Source organism: Bos mutus, chromosome X (genome assembly GCF_027580195.1).
Source record: "Bos mutus isolate GX-2022 chromosome X, NWIPB_WYAK_1.1, whole genome shotgun sequence".
NCBI lineage: Eukaryota > Metazoa > Chordata > Mammalia > Artiodactyla > Bovidae > Bos > Bos mutus.
In genome coordinates this window covers 122343442-122365585 of record NC_091646.1, presented here as the reverse complement: position 1 = coordinate 122365585, position 22144 = coordinate 122343442, and the positions used below count along the sequence as shown (strand labels likewise).

At 39.6% G+C, this 22144-nt stretch overlaps 1 protein-coding gene across 11 annotated transcripts in view; it reads right to left on the bottom strand.

Moving 5' to 3' along the window:
• Positions 1-12995: 12995 nt before the first annotated feature.
• Positions 12996-22144, bottom strand: part of BCLAF3 (BCLAF1 and THRAP3 family member 3) — a 51464-nt gene continuing 42315 nt past the window's right edge. For 5 of the 11 annotated variants that reach the window (XM_070366491.1, XM_070366490.1, XM_070366488.1 and 2 more), the window contains 2 exons: positions 21184-21345; positions 12996-13373 (listed from right to left, as the gene is read on the bottom strand). In XM_070366491.1, coding sequence (XP_070222592.1) covers positions 13344-13373; positions 21184-21345 — 192 coding nt within the window. In that variant the 3' untranslated portion in view covers positions 12996-13343. Of the gene's footprint in view, positions 13374-14139; positions 14169-21183; positions 21346-22144 lie in introns of those variants that run through there. The other 6 variants (XM_070366494.1, XM_070366499.1, XM_070366492.1 and 3 more) reach the window with 5 other exon arrangements.

Here is a 22144-nt window from a genome sequence, read left to right as displayed (position 1 = left end):
GGAAAAGATAAGCATATAGGGAACAAAAGAAGACTTCATCAAAAACCAAACACTAAAACGTTGAAAGAACCTAAGTATCCATTAACAAATGAATGGATAAAGAAGATATGTTATATATACACAATGGAATACTATTCAGCCACATAAAGAATGAAATCTTGCCCTTTGTGACAACATGGATGGGACCTTGAGGGTATTATGCTACGTGAAATAAATCAGACAGAGAAAAACAAATACAGTATGATTTCACTCATATGTGGAATCTAAAAAACAAACAGAAAAACAACAAAAAAAAATCAACAAACCAAACCAAAAGAGCCGCTTAGATACAGAAGACAGAAGAGTGATCACCAGAGTGGGAGGAGGGAGGGTGAAATAGGTAAAGGGGTCAACTGTATGGTGGCCCACGGAGCGTGCTGTAGGGTCAGACACAAGTCAAAACATAAGCTGTACGAATGAGGCTTATGTAATGCTATAAAGTGTTGTCAGCTCAATTTTAAGAATTTTAATAAAATAAAATAAACACTATACAAGGACCAAAAAAACCCAAACACTAAAAAATTTTCAGAATGTGAAGAGACTATGCATCCAGGTCACAAATAAAAACAGAGACAAAGAGGGAGATAAGAGAGAGTGAGAAGAAGTGGGTAGAAGAGGAAGCAAAGTTGTTGCAATCAAAGAATGAGAGAGATCTTGGAAATACAGAATAGGATAGCCAAAATTTTAAAAACTAAATAAAAGAGCTGTTGTATAAAGTCAAGGATATCTCCCAGGAGGTAAAATAAAAGACAGTGAAGTGGAAAACAGAACAGGAAGAATGTGAAATATAGAGGATCATTCCAGAAGGTCAAGTATCCAACTTATAAGCAGTCCAGGAAAATAAGCAAATAAATGGAAGAACTGCAATTATTAATAATACAAGAAAATGTCCCTAAAATGAAGGACAATTGTCTCTGCATGGAAAGGGCCCACCAAGTATCCAGGACAATGAATAAAAAAAGATTCACAAAAAGATATAGCCTCATGAAATTCAGAACAGCAGGGATAATCCTAAAAGCTTCCACAGAGAAGCAGCAAGTTGTCTAACAAAGGGATTGGGGATCAGGACAGTATGAGACATCTCAATAAGGTTTCCAGAAGCTGGAAGATAATGGAACAATACCTTCCAAATTCTGAGTTATTGACCCTCAACCTAGAATTCTACACTCAACCAAACCATCTATCAAGTATGAATGTGGAGAATGACATTTGCAGACATGTGAGGACTCCAAATGCATGCCTCCTGTGTACTCGTCCTTCAGAAGCATCGACAGGATGTGCCCCAGCAGAGAAAGGAGTACACTAAGAACACAGAAGACACAAGACCTAGGAAACCAGGGGTGCCACTGAAGACACCAGCAACAGGATGGTTCCTGGATGACGCTGTGTGACGAGACCACAGGGCAACCAGTTTAGCTGAAACAGCATGGAGAGCTTGAGGAGGGAGTTTGTGCAACATCTTATTGATAATCATGAGCAAATCTGGTGGAGGACATGGTGGACAAAATAATGCCCCCCCAAAGATGCCCACGTCCTAATCCCTGGAACCTCTGAATATGTTAGGTTAGATGGAAAAGAGAAATTAAGGTTGCAGCCAACCTTGGGAAGCGGCAAGGAGGCTGGATTATCCATGTAAACCCAGTGTAATCCCAAAGTTCCTTAAATATGCAGCTGCTGCTGCTGCTGCTGCTAAGTCGCTTCAGTCGTGTCTGACTCTGTGTGACCCCATAGACGGCAGCCCACCAGGCTCCCCCATCCCTGGGATTCTCCAGGCAAGAACACTGGAGTGGGTTGCCATTTCCTTCTCCAACTCATGAAAGTGAAAGTGAAGTCGCTCAGTCGTGTCCGACTCCTAGCGACCCCATGGACGGCAGCCCACCAGGCTCCTCCATCCATGGGATTTTCCAGGCAAGAGTACTGGAATGGGAAATATGCAGCAGGGAGGCAGCAAAAAAAAAAAAAAAAGAAAAAAAAGAGAGTGCTGCAGCACAAGAAAGAGAAAGAAGAGAAAGATGGGACCAGCTGTTTCAAACTTGGAAGATGGAAGTGGCCAGAGAATGCAGGCAACCTCTAAAAATTGGAAAAACAAGGGGATAACTTTTCTCCTAGAGCTTCCAGAAGGAATATGGTCCTGCCAACTCCTTGATATTAGCCCAGTGAGACATATTTTGGACTTCTGGTCTTATGATAGCAGCAATAGGAAATAAGGAAGATTTGAATGAGTGCCTCAGAACTAAGCAAGTAAGAAAATCAAGACACCTATTAACATCAGGAAAAACAATAAATTGTATGAAGAAAAAACAATCTATAGTATAAACTACCTGGAACAATATTTAAGTGGTCATTTACTGTAAAGCAATAAATATTAACAAAAAAATATGATATACTGGAAGACTTTGGGAGAGAAGTTTGGGAGAATAACAGAAGTGATTCTAAGAGGAGCTCCAGAGGTAATGCCTAAAACTAGTAAGTCAAGACATAGCACTATAGGCATGTTATGTAGATATAGGGAGGGAAATCCAGAAGAAAGAGTTGAGTTTGAAAGTGAACCCCCCCGGGGAGTGGAACTCAGGAATACGAGGGAGGAGAGTGGGGGACCACTGCCCCAGCTCTCAAAATAAGGCAAGAGAAGCCTTATTTTATTTAGGACACTTGTTTATGTGTACCACTTTCCCGTCATCCTGTAACAAAGTACCATGAGTGGAGGGGCGTAAAGCAACACCAACTAATCATCTTACCATTCTGGAGGTTAGAAGTCCAAAATGGATGTCACTGGGCTGAACTCCCTCCAGAGGCTCTACATGAGAATCCATTTCCCTGACTTTTCCAGTTCTAGAGACTCGATGCTGTGGGTGTTTGGGAGTTTGTGGCCCTTTTCCCGTCTGCAGTTACATCTCTCTGAATTCTGCTCCCAACATCTCAGCTCCTTCTGGGACTATCTTCTCTCCCCATTTTGCTACAACCTTTTTGATTATGCTGGGCCCACCTAGGCAATCCAGAACACTCTCTCTAGTGCAAGAGCATCAACTTCACTCATCACACCTGCAAAATTCCTTTGGCCAGGGAAGGGAAAGGAACACAGTCCTAGTTCCAGGGATGAGGACGTGGATGTCTTTAGTGGCATGGCTTTATTCGGGTTACCCCAATGTGCCTGTGTTACTTTAATAAAAATATTTTTTAAAACATGCACTCTTTGACCCAACAATTCTCCTCCTAGAAATTAATGCTAGTGGAAAAGTCATGTGTATAAAAATTTATGTTCACAGACATTGTTCATTACGCTAAAAAATTATAAAAAATACACTTTCATGATAAAAAGATTTAAGGTACAGCAATGGTAAAGATGTGCCGGACGCACAGGGAAGCTTAGAGTGCTGCAGTCCATGGGATCACAAAGAGTTGGGCATGACTGAGCGACTGAACTGAACTGAACCGAACCGAACAGTAAAGAATCCACCTGCAACACAGTAGGCCTGGGTTAGATCCTGAGTCAGGAAAATTCCCAGGAGAAGGGAATGGCTACCCACTCCAGTATTCCTGCCTGGAGAATTCCATGGACTTAGGAGCCTGATAGGCTGCAGTCCATGGGGTCGTACAGAGTCGGATACGACTGAAGTGACTTAGCAGCAGCAGCAGCAGCAGCAGGAGCCTGGTGGGCTCCTTACCAGAACAATATTTTGAGAAGGGCATAGCAACCCACTCCCGTATTCTTGCCTGAAGAATCCCATGGACAGTGGAGCCTGGCAGGCTACAGTCCATAGGGCCACAAAGAGTTTACCACCACTGAAGTGGCTTAGCATGCACACATATATAAAAAGACTACTATGTAGCAGTTAACTATCATGCTATACAGCTTTATGATGAATACAAAAAGATGTTGACTGTAGTGAGCAAAAAAATACAAAATGGTAAGTTCACAACTATCGAATTTTTAAAAAGTGTGAGTGTATTATGTGTACAAAAAATTTTTGTTATGTATATATATGTGTACATATATGTGTGTGTGAGTTTATATAGGGAGAGAGAGAGTGGGAAAATGTGAATGTGTGAGCGTGTATGTGCATACTTGGTGGGTATATATGTGCCTAAGGCCCACAGGATTGAGACCAAACTGTTAACTCTGGTTACGACTGAGTGGTGGGAATGCAATTTTAATTTTTCTCTTTATGTTTTCTCCTACTTTCTAGGATATTTCCTCCCCTCAAGTGTGTATTACTCTTATAACCAGTAAAAATGTTATTTTCATTTTGCATAAATTACTTTTTAAAATGAGCATCTGAGGCTTCAGAGGCTAACTATAGCAACAGCTATAGTGACCAAAGATAACACAAGTAGCAATAGCATGGCTAAGAAAAAATGTCAACAACCCTTATTAATTAACACTCTCTAGGAGCGACTTCACTTTCACTTTTCACTTTCATGCATTGGAGAAGGAAATGGCAACCCACTCCAGTGTTCTTGCCTGGAGAATCTCAGGGACGGGGGAGCCTGGTGGGCTGCCGTCTATGGGGTTGCACAGAGTCGGACACGGCTGAAGTGACTTAGCAGCAGCAGCAGCTATCCATGCTCTAGGAGTATGTTGAAGCCATGACTATAAATCTCCGTATCTTGTTCTCTTTCAAATCTTATTTTGTGCTAAGGTCTACTCCCCTGGAGAAGGAAACAGCAACCCACTCCAGAGTTCTTGCCTGGGAAATTCCATGGACAGAAGAACCTGCGGGCTACAGTCCATGGGGTCAGTCAGACACAACTGAAAACTCATGCATTACTACTGCTAGGCTAGGACATCATAGGAGGCGCTGAATCTCAACTGGTTTCTAGGCAGCAATCAAAAAAAGGCAGCTCAACTTCCTTCCTTGCCCATTAGGTGGGGCAAGAAAGCTTTAGAATAGTTCCTGCTAGCTAAAACATGAGCAGAAAGAGACCAAATTGCATGAAAAAAAAAAAAAAAAAAACTAGAAAGGCTCGAGGTCATTTCTGTCCATTTGGGTAGCATGTGTGCTAATATTTTTCAAGGATGAAAACTATTTCCCCAGAGTTTTCTGAGTTCAGTCGCTGAGTCTTGTCCAACTCTTTGCGACCCCATGAACTGCAGCATGCCAGGCCTCGCTGTCCATCACCAACTCCAGCAGTTTACCCAAACTCATGTCCATTGAGTAGGTGATGCCATCCAACCATCTCATCCTCTGTCATCCCCTTCTCCTCCCACCCTCAATCTTTCCCAGCATTAGGGTCTTTTCAAATGAATCAGCTCTTCGCATCAGGTGGCTAAAGTATTGGAGTTTCAGCTTCAACATCAGTCCTTCCAGTGAACACCCAGGACTGATCTCCTTTAGAATGGACTGGTTAGATCTCCTTGCAGTCCAAGGGACTCTCAAGAGTCTTCTCCAACATCACAGTTTAAAAGCATCAATTCTTCGTGCTCCGCTTGCTTTATAGTCCAACTCTCACATGACCACTAGAAAAACCACAGCCTTGACTAGACGGACCTTTGTTGGCAAAATAATGTCTCTGCTTTTTAATACGCTGTCTAGGTTGGTCATAACTTTCCTTCCAAGGAGTAAGCATCTTTTAATTTCATGGCTGCAATCACCATCTGCAGTGATTTTGGAGCCCAGAAAAATAGTCAGCCACTGTTGCCACTGTTTCCCTATCTACTTGCCATGAAGTGATGGGACCAGATGCCATCATCTTAGTTTTCTGAATGTTGAGCTTTAACCCAGCTTTTTCATTCTCCTCATTCACTTTCATCAAGAGACTTTTTAGTTCCTCTTCACTTTCTGCCATAAGGGTGGTATCATCTGCATATCTGAGGTTAGTGATATTTCTCCCAGCAATCTTGATTCCAGCTTGTGCTTCTTCCAGCCCAGTGTTTCTCATGATGTACTCTGCATATAAGTTAAATAAGCAGGGTGACAATATACAGCCTTGACGTACTCCTTTTCCTGTTTGGAACCAGTCTGTTGTTCCATGTCCGGTTCTAACCGTTGCTTCCTGACCTGCATACAGGCTTCTCAAGAGGCAGGTCAGGTGGTCTGGTATTCCCATCTCTTTCAGAATTTTCCAGTTTATTGTGATCCACACAGTCAAAGGCTTTGGCATAGTCAATAAAGCAAAATAGATGTTTTTCTGGAACTCTCTTGCTTTTTTTGATGATCCAGCAGATGTTGACAATTTGATCTCTAGTTCCTCTGCCTTTTCTAAAACCAGCTTGAACATCTGGAAGTTCACAGTTCACATATTGCTGAAGCCTGGCTTGGAGAATTTTGAGTGTTACTTTACTAGCATGTGAGATGAGTGCGATTGTGCAGTAGTTTGAGCATTCTTTGGCATTGCCTTTCTTTGGGAGTGGAATGAAAACTGACCTTTTCCAGTCCTGTGGCCACTGCTGAGTTTTCCAAATTTGTTGGTATATTGAGTGCAGCACTTTCACAGCATCATCTTTCAGGATTTGAAATAGCTCAGCTGACATTCCATCACCTCCACTAGCTTTGTTCGTAGTTCGTAGCTTTCTAAGCCCCACTTGACTTCACATTCCAGGATGTCTGGCGCTAGGTGAGTGATCATACCATCGTGGTTATCTGTGTCATGAAGATCTTTTATGTACAGTTGTTCTGTGTATTCTTGCCACCTCTTCTTAATATCTTCTGCTTGTTACATCCATACCATTTCTGTCCTTTATTGTGTCCATCTTTGCATGAAATGTTCCCTTGGTATCTCTAATTTTCTTGAACAGATCTCTAGTCTTTCCCATTCTATTGTTTTCCTCTATTTCTTTGCATTGGTCACTGAGGAAGGCTTTCTTATCTCTCCTTGCTGCTCTTTGGAACTCTGCATTCAAGTGCTTGTATCTTTCCTTTTCTCCTTTGCTTTTCGCTTGTCTTCTTTTCACAGCTATTTGTAAGGCCTCCCCAGACAGCCATTTTGCCTTTTTGCATTTCTTTTTCTTGGGGATGGTCTTGACCCCTGTCTCCTGTACAATGTCATGAACCTCCATCCATAGTCCATCAGGCACTCTATCAGATCTAGTCCCTTAAATCTATTTCTCACTTCCACTGTATAATCATAAGGGATTTGATTTAGGTCATACCTGAATGGTCTAGTGGTTTTCCCCACTTTCTTCAATTTAAGTCTGAATTTGGTAATAAGGAGTTCATGATCTGAGCCACAGTCAGCTCCCAGTCTTGTTTTTGCTGACTGTATAGAGCTTCTCTATCTTTGGCTGCAAAGAATATAATCAATCTGATTTCAGTGTTGGCTATCTGGTGATGTCCATGTGTAGAGTCTTCTCTTGTGTTGTTGGAAGAGGGTGTTTGCTATGACCAGTGCATTCTCTTGGCAAAACTCTATTAGTCTTTGCCCTGCTTCATTCCGTTTTCCAAGGCCAAATTTGCCTGTTACTCCAGGTGTTTCTTGACTTCCTACTTTTGCATTCCAGTCCCCTATCATGAAAAGGACATCTTTTTTGGGTGTTAGTTCTAGAAGGTCTTGTAGATCTTCTAGGAACCATTCAACTTCAGCTCTTCAGCATTATTGGCCAGGGCATAGACTTGGATTACCGTGATATTGAATGGTTTGCCTTGGAAACGAACAGAGATCATTCTGTCGTTTCAGAGATTGCATCCAAGTACTGCATTTAGGACTATGACGGTGATTCCATTTCTTCTAAGGGATTCCTGCCTGCAGTAGTAGATATAATGGTCATCTGAGTTAAATTCACCCATTCCAGTCCATTTTAGTTCGCTGATTCCTAGAATGCCAACGTTCACTCTTTCCATCTCCTGTTTGACCACTTTCAATTTGCCTTGATTCATGGACCTAACATTCCAGGTTTCTATGCAATATTGCTCTTTACCGCATCGGACCTTGCTTCTATCACCAGTCACATCCACAACTAGGTGTTGTTTTTATTTTGGCTCCACCCCTTCATTCTTTCTGGAGTTATTTCTCCACTGATCTCCAGTAGCATATTGGGCACCTACTGACCTGGGGAGTTCCTCTTTCAGTACCCTATCTTTTTGCCTTTTCATACAGTTCATGGTGTTCTCAAGGCACGTATACTGAAGTGGTTTGCAGAATACCAAATTGAGAATCTGTCAAATGTGTTTTGGTACCTGATGATCAAATCTGCCCCAAAACAAAACAGAAATAGGCTGAAACACAGAACAAACTAGTGTGGTTACCAGTGGAGAGAGGAAGTAGGGAGATATGGGGAGAGGATTGAGATACATACAAACTACTATGTATAAAATAAATGGGCAACAAGGATGTATTGTACAACACAGGGAAACAAAGCTATTATTTTGTAATAACTTTAAATGTAGTATAATCTATAAAAAACATTGAATAACTAGGCTACACACTTGAAACTAATATTGTAAATCAACTGTATTTCTAATTAATTAAAATATCTCTGGTTGAAATGCAAATTAAAACAACACCGATATAGCATTTTCCATGGGTCATATTGGCAAAAGTTCAAAACCTTGTCAATACATGCCACAGGCCAGTGGGAAAAGAGGCTGTCTCCAGCACTGCTGGAGGAAATTCCAACTGGTACAACTCCTATGGAGAAGAGCCGGCAGTATCTAGGAATACTGCACATACAGTTTACCCTTCTGCCCAACAATCTCACTTCTTAGAATCTACCCTGAAGATTCACCTCCAACAAAATGAAACTAAATATGCACAAGGTTATTGATTACAGCATTATTTGTAATTGCCAAATATCAGAAACTACCCAAATGTCTGAACATAAGAGCACAGGGACAAGTGGAGGATGTGTATCTGTACAGGAGGAAGAAGACAACCTCACAAAATGACATGGAGTGACTTCTAGGATTTCTTAAGTGAAAAGAGCAAAAGTGCAAAAGAGGACATAGAAGATACTTCCTTCTGCATAAGAGGAAATAAGAAAACAGACATGTATCTGCTTGTCTTTATCAAAAATACAGGCAGAAGCCAGAAGTTGGTTATCTACAAGGAGTGGGAGGGAATAGTGTTGCAGGAATATGGAAGACAGTGACACTTAGTGTATCTTTTTTTTATAGTTTTGATTTGTGGAAGTATGTTAATATTGTGCCTATTCAAAAAACCAAATGAATAAGAATGCTGCCAGGTGCTGCCCTGAGGGTTCAGAGGTAAGGACAGAGCTTCAAAAGAGAGAGATGGTGGAAGGTGAAAATTACCACAGAATGGAAAGACCTAAGTCTCCAGGCAGAAGGAGCTCAGCAGGAGCTCAGATAAACAAGGAGCCATAGAAAAGACCCATCATTGATAACTTTCATAATAACAGAGAAAAAAGGCAAAAATCTAAATTTCCTGGAGGTTAGAAATATTCACATATGCGGGAGTAGGAGCCAAAGCAATGGAGAAATTTTTTAAAATAGAAAGCAAAATTATTTCCTATCTATTCTATATGTCATATAAATAGAATCATATATTTTTCTTTTGTGGCTTATTCACTAAGCATAATGTTGACAAGACTCAAGCATGAGGTAGCATGTATCAACACTTTATTCCTTCTTATGGCTGTATAATAAGATTCCATGGTCTGGATAGACCAGATTTTGTTTATCTAGTCATCTGTCGATGGATACTTGGGTTGTTTCCACCTTTGGCTTTTGCGAAAAATGCCAGTGAGTAGAAGTTTTTCAGTATCTGCTTTCAGTTTCCGTGGGTATATACATACCTAAGAGCGAAACTGCTACGTCCTATGGTAATTCCATGCCTAGCTTATTGAGGAACTTCTGGGCATTTTTCACCATAGTCCTTAAGAGACCATTAAGTAAGTCACACTGTATTCTCTGCAGTCCTTTGCAGAAAATTCTCATCAGCAAGAACTTCACAACATTGGAGTCAATTTCTTCTTTACGAAATATTATGTTAAGTATCATTAGAAGGGATTAGAATTTGAGGTAAGAATTTGCTTGAGAAAATTACCTGCAAAATTTAATCTAGCTTTTAATATCATAAATGATATGTACAGCAAAACAAACATGCTCTCTTAATGTTAATAATTCAGGGTTTTAGAAAACATTTTTTGCTTTCTGGGAACAGGATTCTCCTTGTCCTCTAAGTTGAATGTCATACAAACTGCAAACACATTTTAAACATGTGTGTGACTATCTACAAAGGCTGAATATACATAAAGTATTATTTCAACTACCAAAATGATAAAGCTCAGAAAAAAACTAATAAAAAATAGCAAAAGTTAGTTTACACTACATATATATGAGCAGTGTGACTGTTGAATGAATTTTTCTTCCTTTTATATACTATTCTAAATGAATTATTATATATAATTATATCAAATATTATAAATCAATTTATTAAAAGCTAATGTAACACATAAATATGTTTATCCACATTTGATGATGTGGGAGGGACACAGGGAGCAAACCCCTCTGGACTAAGGAGAAGTAGTGTAGCCCTTGGAGGTAAAACCTGTTTCCATAAATTTTTAGTAACAGATATAAAATGGATAGGATGAAATATTACTACTTAAAAAAATGGCTTCCTTTTATAAAAATGATACAACATTCATTATATTCAACCAGAATACAGAAAAGCACAGAGTCACTCATAATCCCACCACTTACAAAAATCATCTGAGTTAACAGTGGGTGGCCATGTGTCCTGACCTCTCTCTATCCATGCACAGACAGGACTGATGGTGAAAATTGCTATTTTTAAAAGTTTCAGTTATTTGAATGCTACAGAAAAAAAATTAGAAATGAAACTGAAGGTATTGATGAACTTCTGATAAATACAAGGGCTGCTATGTTCCTAAAAGCACTAAGTCAGTGATTCTCAAACTTGAGCGAGCATCCAAAGCCCCTAGAGGCGTTATTCAGACTGCTGGGCCATCCCCAAGGTTTCTGATCCAGCAGGTTGGCAGTGCAGCCAGGAATCTGCATTTCTAACAAGTTCATGGGTGATGCTGATGTTGTTGGTGGGGAATGATGCTTTGAGAACCACTGCATTAGGTCAAGAAAAAGACTGAAAAACAAGATTTTTTTCTATTTTATATCACAATCTTAGATACCATAACTTGACATGACACCTGCCCATGAAAGATGAGGTGGTTGGTTCTTAGTCTTCATCCCATTTTCCCCCCACACCACCTCACCCCACCCCCACCATGTCCCAATTGATTGATGTACTTTCATTTCTGTCAAGATTTATAACATTAACATTCTATTCTACAACTCTGATTCCTCGGTTTTAAAATCTTAGTTGTGTATTTTATTGGATTCAGAGCTAGTAATAATAACCATTCCTTTAGGCAAGACTTTGTTGGGGAACCTGGTATCCTCTCTTGTCTGGGTTCCCATTAAGTGTCCAGAACTGGTGCTCACTGGACCCAAAGGTGTATCATACTCTGTGGGCTTTGGCTTCCCAGGCTACTTTGCAACCTGGAGAGTGCCTTGTCCTGGTGAATCTTTCCCCTTTCCCTGAGGTCCTGAGACAGTAGCAAATCCCTCACCTTCCCAAGGATTTTCCTTGAGTCTCCTCCACATGACCTGGTTGCCGCATCAGTCCCTCCATCCATACTGGGGCTCCCTATCACTCCAGTTTCTTTGCTCAGTACTACTCAAGGGGTGGGGGGAGCTGCAAGTCACACCACGCCCTGTTGCACTGACATCTTCCCCGTTTCCTTGCTTGGTTGCTGCTGGAGAATCTGTGGTTGCCAGTTACTGAGTTTGCTAGATAATAGAAAAGGAGAGTTTCTGATCCTGCTTTACTTTTTCCTCCTTCCTTCCACCTGAAACTATCCCCAACCTTTTTCTAAAAACCACTGAAAAATGTAGGGTTTATTGGATAAAATATGGTCCGTATTATGTATCTACATAATAGTTTTTCTAATTGAAAAAATATATCCTCCAAAATATTTATAGTAGTTTTCTAAACGCGGGAGCACCACAATATGTAAGACAAATGCTAACAAGTATGATGGCTGATCTTTTAAAAACTGAAATTTATATTGACTTTACATGTAGACATAAGAAATAATCCAGAGATCCTATGTACGCTTTACCCAGATTTCGCCAACCCATCAGATTTTAAAAGCAGCAAAACCACCAACAGAATAGTGCCTCTTGAGGTCTGTGAAACCAGTAAGAAAGAAATGTGACCAGGAGATGCTCAACCAGGAATGCCAATTTCTCTCTCAACCTTTAGTATATTATGTTTGGTCTTTGTTAAGTACAGAGAAGTGGTTTAAACATCAACAGGTCATACCTAGGGCTGTAATTCTCATATGAAATTAATGTTCTCATAAACTGGCAAGTAATTGCTTCAAGCAGAAGGAGCAATAGTATTTTATTTCATTACAATTAAACATTTGACAAAAATGTAAGTGGGAATGTATATTATTATTAAGCAGAACACAGAAAACAAAGAAACAAGGTATTGAGACTTAAAATATCATTGAAAGTCCCATCGATGTTATCTTACACATTGTAGGTACTCAGTACAACTGAACTGAAAACTTTATAATATGTGCTTGCAAAATGTGTAATGCTGTAGTAAAGTACAATTTCCAAATATGAGATTTTTGTCTGTCAATTTTTTAAAAGCCTTTAAAAATATGATACGCACAAGCTTACCCTGAGGGAAAGTAAGATGGAATATATAGATTATAAAACCTTTATGTATTTTTCACAATAGCATTTTGAAACTGGAAAAGAACAAATAGTTGTGGAAAAAAAATTGAATGAACCAATTACTAAAAATTCAGTGCACTCATAACTACCTGATGGAAAATTTGAAGCACCTTTTTTGCGCTTTCTTATGTCATAATATGAAATGTATGAAGTATATAGACCTCGATCTTCAGAAGCTTAAGAAAACTTCAAGTTGTAAGCCAAAATGTCATCAGAAAAAGAAAAATCTGATATAAAAATTGCTATGTAAGGCCACTGTTTAAAGTTCTTTCATGTACAGACACTATACAATTTATACTTTGTTTTATTTCATAAGCAAAACTTTCAACATAGAAATGTCTGGATATAACTCAATTCTCTATGAAACCATGCTCAGAGAAAAATGCATCAACAAATAATGCCCCTTTGAGACTTTTTGCAAAAGAAGCTGTAGTTAATACAACTTTTAAATTGAATACTGTAATTTAAAAGCAATTGTTAAGTGTAAAAAAGTTGCAGCATTCCACTACAGAAAAATAAAATTATTTTATCAAGAAAGTTACAGTATTAGTGCTTTAGTGCCAATTCTAACTCTTGATAAAAAGATGCTCCCAAATATTGTCCTGTAGTGTCGTTTCCATTTATAACAATTTCCGATTAGATTGCTGGGTCAATGTTTGTATATTCCTATTGAGAGAAAACAGGAGAAATACGGTCTTCAAAAGAATTGTCGGTTCAAACATCTGAGCTAGAATTCTGTTTACACTCCAATTTTCAAAATATTTTAATTAATATATTACCACTTGTACTCAAGATCCCCACAAAGCTATATATATATATATATATATATACACACACACATATACATATATACATATATATATACCCAAAGACAGAAAGTAACAACAAAACACATCAAAGCAGCTATCAAATGGTGTCAGTAGGACAAAGAATATATGGCACTCAATAGGCTAGTATTAGTAAGTTAATGAAAACAGCATTTTGCTACTTAGGTGAGTTTCACTGGGGACATCCCTGACAGAAAAATCAAGACTCTTAAACCTTAGTCTCTCAAAAACAGACCCCAATGTGACACGCACACAACCTTTATCTTTGCCATCATATGGTATCTAATTCTAAAACTAAATGGACTCTTCTAGCTTAACTGATAACAGCAGAGAAAGCCATTAGAGGGGTTAAAGCTTTCTTGCTTTTGGATGGTTACCTACATTGTACGAAGATGTATGGTTCAATAAACACAGGAAAAGGAATTCACAATAACAATAAGACTATGACTTAACAAATGTGAATTCTATACTGTGATGCTATGCAAAATACTAAATTACCAACCACAAACTGGACACAGGACCATGCAATTAATAAAAGAGCAAAAACAGTAGAATGGCATGTTTTTCTGGGACATTAAAAAACTTATTAATACATATAGCCTTACCTTTTAACTAGGATCTTATATTACTAAAACTGAAAAAAATTTAAAAGTTTATTTATTTTTTGGCACTTATATTTGTATGGAAACGTCTAATTCCAAACAAAAACAGTACTGATAGGAAATTCTTCTATTTTGATTAATGAAATGTTCAAAATACATACATATATATTTTTGTCAACATCATTCCTTTAAATAGAGCCAGAGTTCACTGTATCCTATTTCTTTACTCATTATATAATATAAATAGCATTTACATTGATCTTCAAATAAAATATCTGTTGCCTATTAACAACTTTAAAAATAAACATTAACTGTAATAATTCTGAAAAACTTCAACTTAAACATTTTGTTTGTAAAAATGTGTAATTATTCTGCATCACCTTCACCCCTGACATGGCTTCTTCTACACCCACTCTCAGATTGATCCCTACATTCTTCCAATTATTTGAAAACCTGTGTTAAGTAGAATGCTGAACTAGACATAGGAGTTAGTTAGACCTAGATGAACCACCCTCGTCGAGGTGTTCATAACCTGACACTTGTGTCACTGCAAGTATTTCCTTGTTGGTCTTCCTCCATTTTGCCTCCTCCTGGAACCTGCCCACCAAGCCCTCAGCCTCAGACAGTTTTCTCCTTCTCAGTCTAGGAAGACGTTCTACTGCCACCACCTCATGTCCTCTCTTTTCTACCCAGATTTCCAGGTCCTCTATAATTTGCATACCCCTGTCTCTATCCAACTCTACATTCTACTGACAAAAATGGATCTTTGGCTGTACTGCTTCTAAGTCCTGCTCTCCAAGGCTCAGCTTACAACTTCCCTCCTCGGTAAAGACAGTAGAAATCACAATACTTAGCATATACTCCCTGACCATTTCTAACATCCTGATCTTTTCCACCTCTCTTCAGGCACTTCCACCTGTGGAAACAAGCTCTTCAAAAATGTGGCTGTGCAGAAAAGAGTGAACATAGCATACCTGACTGCTATCCTCTGAAAGGCCTGCTTATAAAGCTGGCCTTTGGCTGGCATCTAAGAACTTAGATTTCGGGAAGTTCTCACCATCGATGAGTGCATAAATTGTGCAAACAACATGGTCTATGCTGAACATCTGCTTTCTAGCTCAGAGTCTGGAATGTGGTATGTGCCTGGCAGGGGCTACCTACATGACCACCATTGGGCCCTGAGTCTCTACCGAGATTCCCTGCTTGGCAACATTTCACGCGTGCCCCCAAACAGCTCACTGTTTGGGGTCTCAGGCACATCCTATGTGACTCCACTGGGATGGGACTCTTGAAAACCTGTACCCACTGTCCTCTGAACTTCGTCCGTGCACCTCTCTGTGCTGACTGTGCCGTGCAGCATTCCGCTGAACATCACAGCTACCAGTGTCACCACAGGCTGCATCCTCTGATTCCTCCTAGTGAATCACTGAACCTGGGGTGGTTCTCGGGACCCCTGACACAACTGCTGCTGTGCACTAACTTTTTAGAGCTATAGAGGTGTATGTGTATGTGTTTCTGTGTGTTGTGATTAGATTCCATTCAACAAGCATTTTAAAAGACAGACTACTATGAAAGGTAGTAGGGGGAGACATGACACTAATGAGGTTCCCTCTATCCTCAAGGAGTTGATCAACTATTTGGGGAAATAGAAAGGTAAGAAGCAACAGTTAGAGACCAAATGAAGCAAGAGCTAAAGAGGGGGCTTTCATAAGACTTTACAGTGGATCTTAAAAGGAAAGAGGGGTTTAATAAGAAAAGAATGGGGATCTGGAGGCAATTTCTAGTCAAGAGAACGGCATGAATAAAGATAAAAATACATGAAACATATTATGCTCCAAAAAACAGAGGGCACATGGGAAAATGTGGTTAGAAAGGCAGCTTAGAGCTGGACCTGGCTAACAAGTCTGGTCTCTTTTTTTTAATAGGCAACAGAATCCTTGGAAGATGTTTGCACAAGAGTGATATGACTCAGGCTGTGTTTTGGGACAATTAACTGTGTTACTAGCAAAGGGACAGAATAAACAAATCACAGGAGGTGAGAGAGCAAGTTGGAGGCTCTAAAGATTCCCCGAAAAGCCCTGGAATACCTAAGAATGCAACACACAGCAAAGGTGGCATTTCTAGTTGGGGAGGGGAGGACAAACTACTCAATAAGCAGTGTTAGAAAAACTGACCATCCATTGGGAAAAAAATTAGATCCTGACCTTATATTGTTTCATAAAGACAAATTCTAAAAGGAACAAGTATTTATATATTGAAAAAATTAACCATAAAACTACTTAAAGGAAACACAGTAAGGTATTTTTTTTATAAGCACAAACATGATATGAAATCTAAAAGATACAGGATTAACCTGATAGATTCATGAAAATTTACCAGGTCGGTAATGTAAAAGCCACCATAAAAGCTAATTCATGTTGATATATGGCAAAACCAATACAATATTGTAAAGTTAAAAAAGAAAATACAATAAAAAAGAAAAAAAAATTTCACACACACACACACAAGCTGACAAATATAAATAGCAGCAAAATGCGTGACAGGTTAAGGCCCTCAGTAAATCAAAAGCTCCCACAAAGCAGTAAGAAAAAGTACCAACCCTCAACAGAAACACTGGTAGAGCATAGAAATAAGGAAACTGAGGGAAGAAATACAAATGACCAGTAACACATAAAAAATATGTTCACATCATTAGTAACTGAAGAAAGGCATATGAGAACTATTTTCTGCTATTAGACTGACAACGGGTAATAGAGATTAATAATGTGGCGTGCTAGCTAGGCATAGGTAAACAGGCCTTTTCATGTGCTTCTGGGGAAAACAAAAATGAGGAAAAATGAAGCCATGGCAAGATACCAAAATGTCAATGTGCTCAGTTGCTTTACAGAAAAAAAAACCTGTAAACTATCCCTAAGCCATCAACAGCAACAATGCATCCTGCGCCTGCAATGCAGGAGACCTGGGTTCAATTCCTAGGTGGGGAAGATTCCCTGGAGGAGAAAACAGCTATACCCATTCCGGTATTTTTGCCTGGAGAATTCCATGTGACTGTATATAGTCCATGGGGTCACAAAGAGTGGGACATGACTGAGTGACTTTGACTTTTTTAAGTCATCAACAGAGGCATGGTTAAGTAAGTCAGCAATCATCAAACTGGGGTAACACATACTCTTAGGGGTATATGATGATTTTCCAGGGTGTATGTGCATATAGACAGTTTAGAGGGGATTAATTTCCAGACCTTCAAATGCTCAATGCTTGCTTTCCATAATTAATCTGCCTGTACAATGGGTTAAGGCTGATTCCCTTCCTTTTTATACTAGAAAGATATACTTTTATACTAGAAAGATACACCTTCTTATCCTGAATCTTAGTACTTTGCATTACCTGGGGCCCCTCCCCCAAAAAAGGGGCACCTGGAAATACTGGTGATGGTGTCAAGAAAGTGAATCAACCCTGCTGCTGCTGCTAAGTCACTTCAGTTGTGTCCAACTCTGTGCGACCCCATAGACGACAGCCCACCAGGCTCCCCCGTCCCTGGGATTCTCCAGGCAAGAACACTGGAGTGAGTTGCCATTTCCTCCTCCAATGCATGAAAGTGAAAAGTGAAAGTGAAGTCACTCAGTTGTGTCCGACTCTTCGCGACCCCATGGACTGCAGTCTACCAGGCTCCTCTGCCCATGGGATTTTCCAGGCAAGAGTACTGGAGTGGGTTGCCATTGCCTTCTCCAGAATCAACCCTAGTAGCTAGTAATAAAGATCATACTTCTGCAAGTCAGATGCTTTCCATTTTTTTTGCCTTATTTTAATTGTAGGAGGACAAAATCAACCTGTCAGTAAAAGAATATTCAAATACTTTTTGATGACAGATCACTAAGTGATTTTCTGGCCTATAATTGAGAGTGAGTCCAAAGAACTGAGTGGCACTGCTATAATAAAAGTCCTTTCATTTCCATCTATACAATCCTATAAACAAGGTTTCTCAGGACTTACATCTACAAAAAGAAAAAATACATTAGAATCGATAATGGAACAATATTATCCTATACACTCTACTAGTAATAAGTAATATTTATCTATGAACACACAAACTAATTGAAAAGAGAAATGCATTTCCAATAAAACTTTTGTTTAATCACTACTTAACAAAATCTGTAATATATTTATAATATTGTGATCAACTATATTATTAATTCAATCCAAACTAATAGTCATAGAAATCTATTAATATTATCTGTCAAATTTTATTTGCTGAGCACTAAAAGACTTTCAAAGTTAAAAGTCTATGGGGCAAATGGGATCCAAATTCAAGGTAAAAAAAAGTCTGCGTATTTTAAAAAATGGATGCTAGTTATCGAATTCCTGTGGTGTGCAGGTTCACCAAAGAGATTTAAAATGATGATGTAACAATTTTACTTAAGATTCTCTATTTATAATATGCCATAAATTATATCCTATATAACAAATTAAAATTATGATAAAAACGTATTAGATACCAACCTAAAAATGTACAGGGAGGTAGATAATTTTTTGTACTTTTAGGGTATGTAAGCAAAAGAAGTTTGAAAAACACTGAAATAAATAAGACATCCACAGAGTGGAGTGACATGCAGTGAATTGGAACAATAGATGAGTTAAATAGGAATACCTGGGACAATTGTAATCAAAGAATTAGGAGGGTGAGGAGGACAAGTTTCTAGCCTGGCTGGCTAGCTGTGAGAGCTACGGACCCTGAGGAGAAATCAGTGGTCTGGGGAGAAGAGCAAGTGTGATTTTACTTTTAACATCTTGAGATATAATTCACATACCATATAGTTCACCCATTTAAAAATACAATCAATGGTTTTTAGTGTATTCACAGAGTTGTGCAACCATCACAATCATTACTTCTTTTGTGCCCCAGCATCCTTCAACTCGAGGGATACAGCAGGAGCATAATAGGTTCTTGTTGATTCATCTGATCTTGGTTCCTGCTCTTTGTACCTCATGACCCCTGTGTTTTTTTCCAACCCCAAAAGCCATGAATCCCAGTCTCTAGCTTCCTCCCCACAGTGTTTCTTTCTGCTCTCTCCTTCCCCTCTTCCTATCCACTTTCAGAAGAGCTCTGGTAGGCACTGAGCTGACAGGTACCTGGGGACTCCTGGAGTCTAGGACGCTGAGGAGCTGCATGTTTTCCTGACCAAATGCAGTTTTTCAGAGGCAATGTTCCCAGAGGGGGCTTCATGAATTCTGAATAGCTTCTCCGTCCTAGTCTGGTACATAGTCAGACAGACCCTCAAGAGTTTCTGGAAACTTTCTATGATGAGCAGAGAATATTTCATGGGGGCACTTATGAATGACAGTGGATAAAAGTCTCTTTCCAGGGGGTAACAGACACTTCTCCTATCTCCTCATCTTCTAGCCTAAGCACAGAATCCAAGACGAAGGAAACATAATAAAAATGGAATTTGGGTGCCAGAATTGGGTTAATATGACAAGTGCATGATGAATGAGGAGGAAGCATTTTAGTTTTGCATGTTCCTAACACTGCCTTGGAATCTTACTACTTTGTAGGCAGCTAGGAAGCTAAAGTAGTTTAGGGAAGCCATGACAGTTCTGGTAAATGGACAAAATATATTAGGAGCACATCAAGGATCTCCCCTACTCCTCCCTGAAACCGTTTGGTACTGGACACAAGAAGCACATGTCTGATGGCACAGTAACCAGACTGTACTACAGATGAACATGATAAGAACGTCAAGCTATGAATGATCAGCCTCGACAATTCAACATGGTCGGAAAGTGAGAAATCCAGAAAAGATCACTGTAAACCTTCCTGGTGGACTTTGAGGCATATGTGAACACATTGGATCATATCTAATTTCAGAATCAAGAAGCTCCAGGACACCTAGATTAATTAATTAACCAAGCATCCTTAACCTAGCTGGTGGTCTAATAATGAAAATAATGAACTGCTTAGTAGGTCAAAAAAGCCAAAGCAGGGTACAGATGCTGCCTGGACTAAGGTTTCTCTCCAGGGCAGGAGCTTCAAAGTCCGCCCCCCTCACCCCCAATGCTAAAGCTTGGGATGAAGCAACACTGGAAGAAACCAAAGACTCCAGGACTTCACTTTTTTTCTGTAGGGCATGAAAGTCAAGGTAAAATAGAAGACTAGGTCTAAACTACCAGTTGGTACTATGGAGTGGGATTCTAGAGTAGCACTATACTACTGGGACATCCCTAAGGCGAAGTTAGTCTTAAGTACCTTAGTTCAGACCCTGACAGAAACAGAGCAGTTTGTGATGCCTCATTCCTTTCCCTAAAGTTCAGGAGAGTGTGGAGCCCAACTGTCAAGAAGGATGCTAATAGTAGGGTGCTTGATTTCATGCCATGCTCAGAGAGGTGGATGTAAGTTCAAACAAAAATCGATACAAAGTCTGGCTATGACTTGCAGGCATTGACAGTAGCCAGGCTAGAAAAGCTCATGTCAAAGTAGCTACTAAACAAACATCTTTGAAGTAGTACCCAGAATGGTAGGCCCGAGAAAAAGAGTAGTAGACACTGTTTTATTAAAAAATCTAGTGTATGGGGACAACTTCTAAAGCACTCAGTTGGCAGTGAAATGCAAGAAGAAGGTAAAGCCACGATCTGCCTGAGACCCTAACTACAACCGCTATATCCTAGATAATACAAAAAGCCTAAGACCTAGAGATTGGAGACCCATAGCAGGTTGTGGCTCTTTCCAGGACAAACTTGTTATGTCCTAAGATGAAGGCTTGATATCTGGTTTCTACAGGCTATTAAGTAAAGCTGGCAGGCAATGTGGTCTGGAAGAACAGGGTGGCCAGCAGGAGTGAAACAAGCTGAGGCAAAGAAAAGGATGAGGAAATGGGGCAAGTTCACTGAGCATACAGACACTGCAGGCTGAGGCAAACAGTCAAGTGAGCACTCAGGAGCCCAAAATCGTCTTAAAAACACAGGTAAAAATGGAGCTAATTGAAGCTAACACTCAAAGTTCTGCACAGAGCTAACAAAAGACAAACACATGCTATGTACATGAAACCCAACCTTGCAATTGAGGAAAAGGCTTGCCTCAGCCTTCCTTCTCGAGTGGGGATCAATGACCAGCTTCCCTGAGAACAGCCAGGCTGCCACCTTTGACTGGGGACGCATGCCTAGAAGATCTGCTGCAAAGAAACTTGTCACATGAGACAGGAAGAGAAGCAGCACCTTGATCCAACATATGGGAAGTGTATGAAAGGGGAAAATGACTTCAGTCACTCTCACATTTTTAAATAAGAGACAGCTTTCATAACACTAAGAGTGACAGACACAGTGAAATTAAAAACTTCTTTTAAGGTTGTCAGTTAAAATTGAAGGGTGGGAGAAGTTACAGAAGATATTCTATTCAACTCGAAAACTTCAATAAAAAAACAATTGTTAACTCCATTCTACTGGTCTACTTATTTTGAAAAATAAGTTTTACTAAAATCACTAAGTAAGCTCAGTGTAAAGGCTTTACCAGCATGAATATTTATGGGAACACTGAAGGTTAGAAAATTTATAAAGCTACAACTAGATTATTTGATAGTAACATTAGATATACATCTACTTCTCAAAAGAAAATATTAGCCCCAAATAATTAACAAAAATGAGTCAAAAATTGACAAACATGCCTCACATAACAGTAAAATGCTATTGTTCTCATTTCAAATATTTGCAAAAGTTATTTTTATATTGGGCACCCCACTCCAGTACTCTTGCCTGGAAAATCCCATGGACGGAGGAGCCTGGTAGGCTGCAGTCCATGGGGTCGTGAAGAGTTGGACAAGACTTAGCGACTTCACTTTCACTTTTCACTTTCATGCATTGGAGAAGGAAATGGCAACCCACTCCAGTGTTCTTGCCTGGAGAATCCCAGGGACGGGGGAGCCTGGCGGGCTGCCGTCTATGGGGTCACACAGAGTCAGACACGACTGAAGCGACTTAGCAGCAGCAGCATGCTGCATTTTCAAATGCCAACATGGCA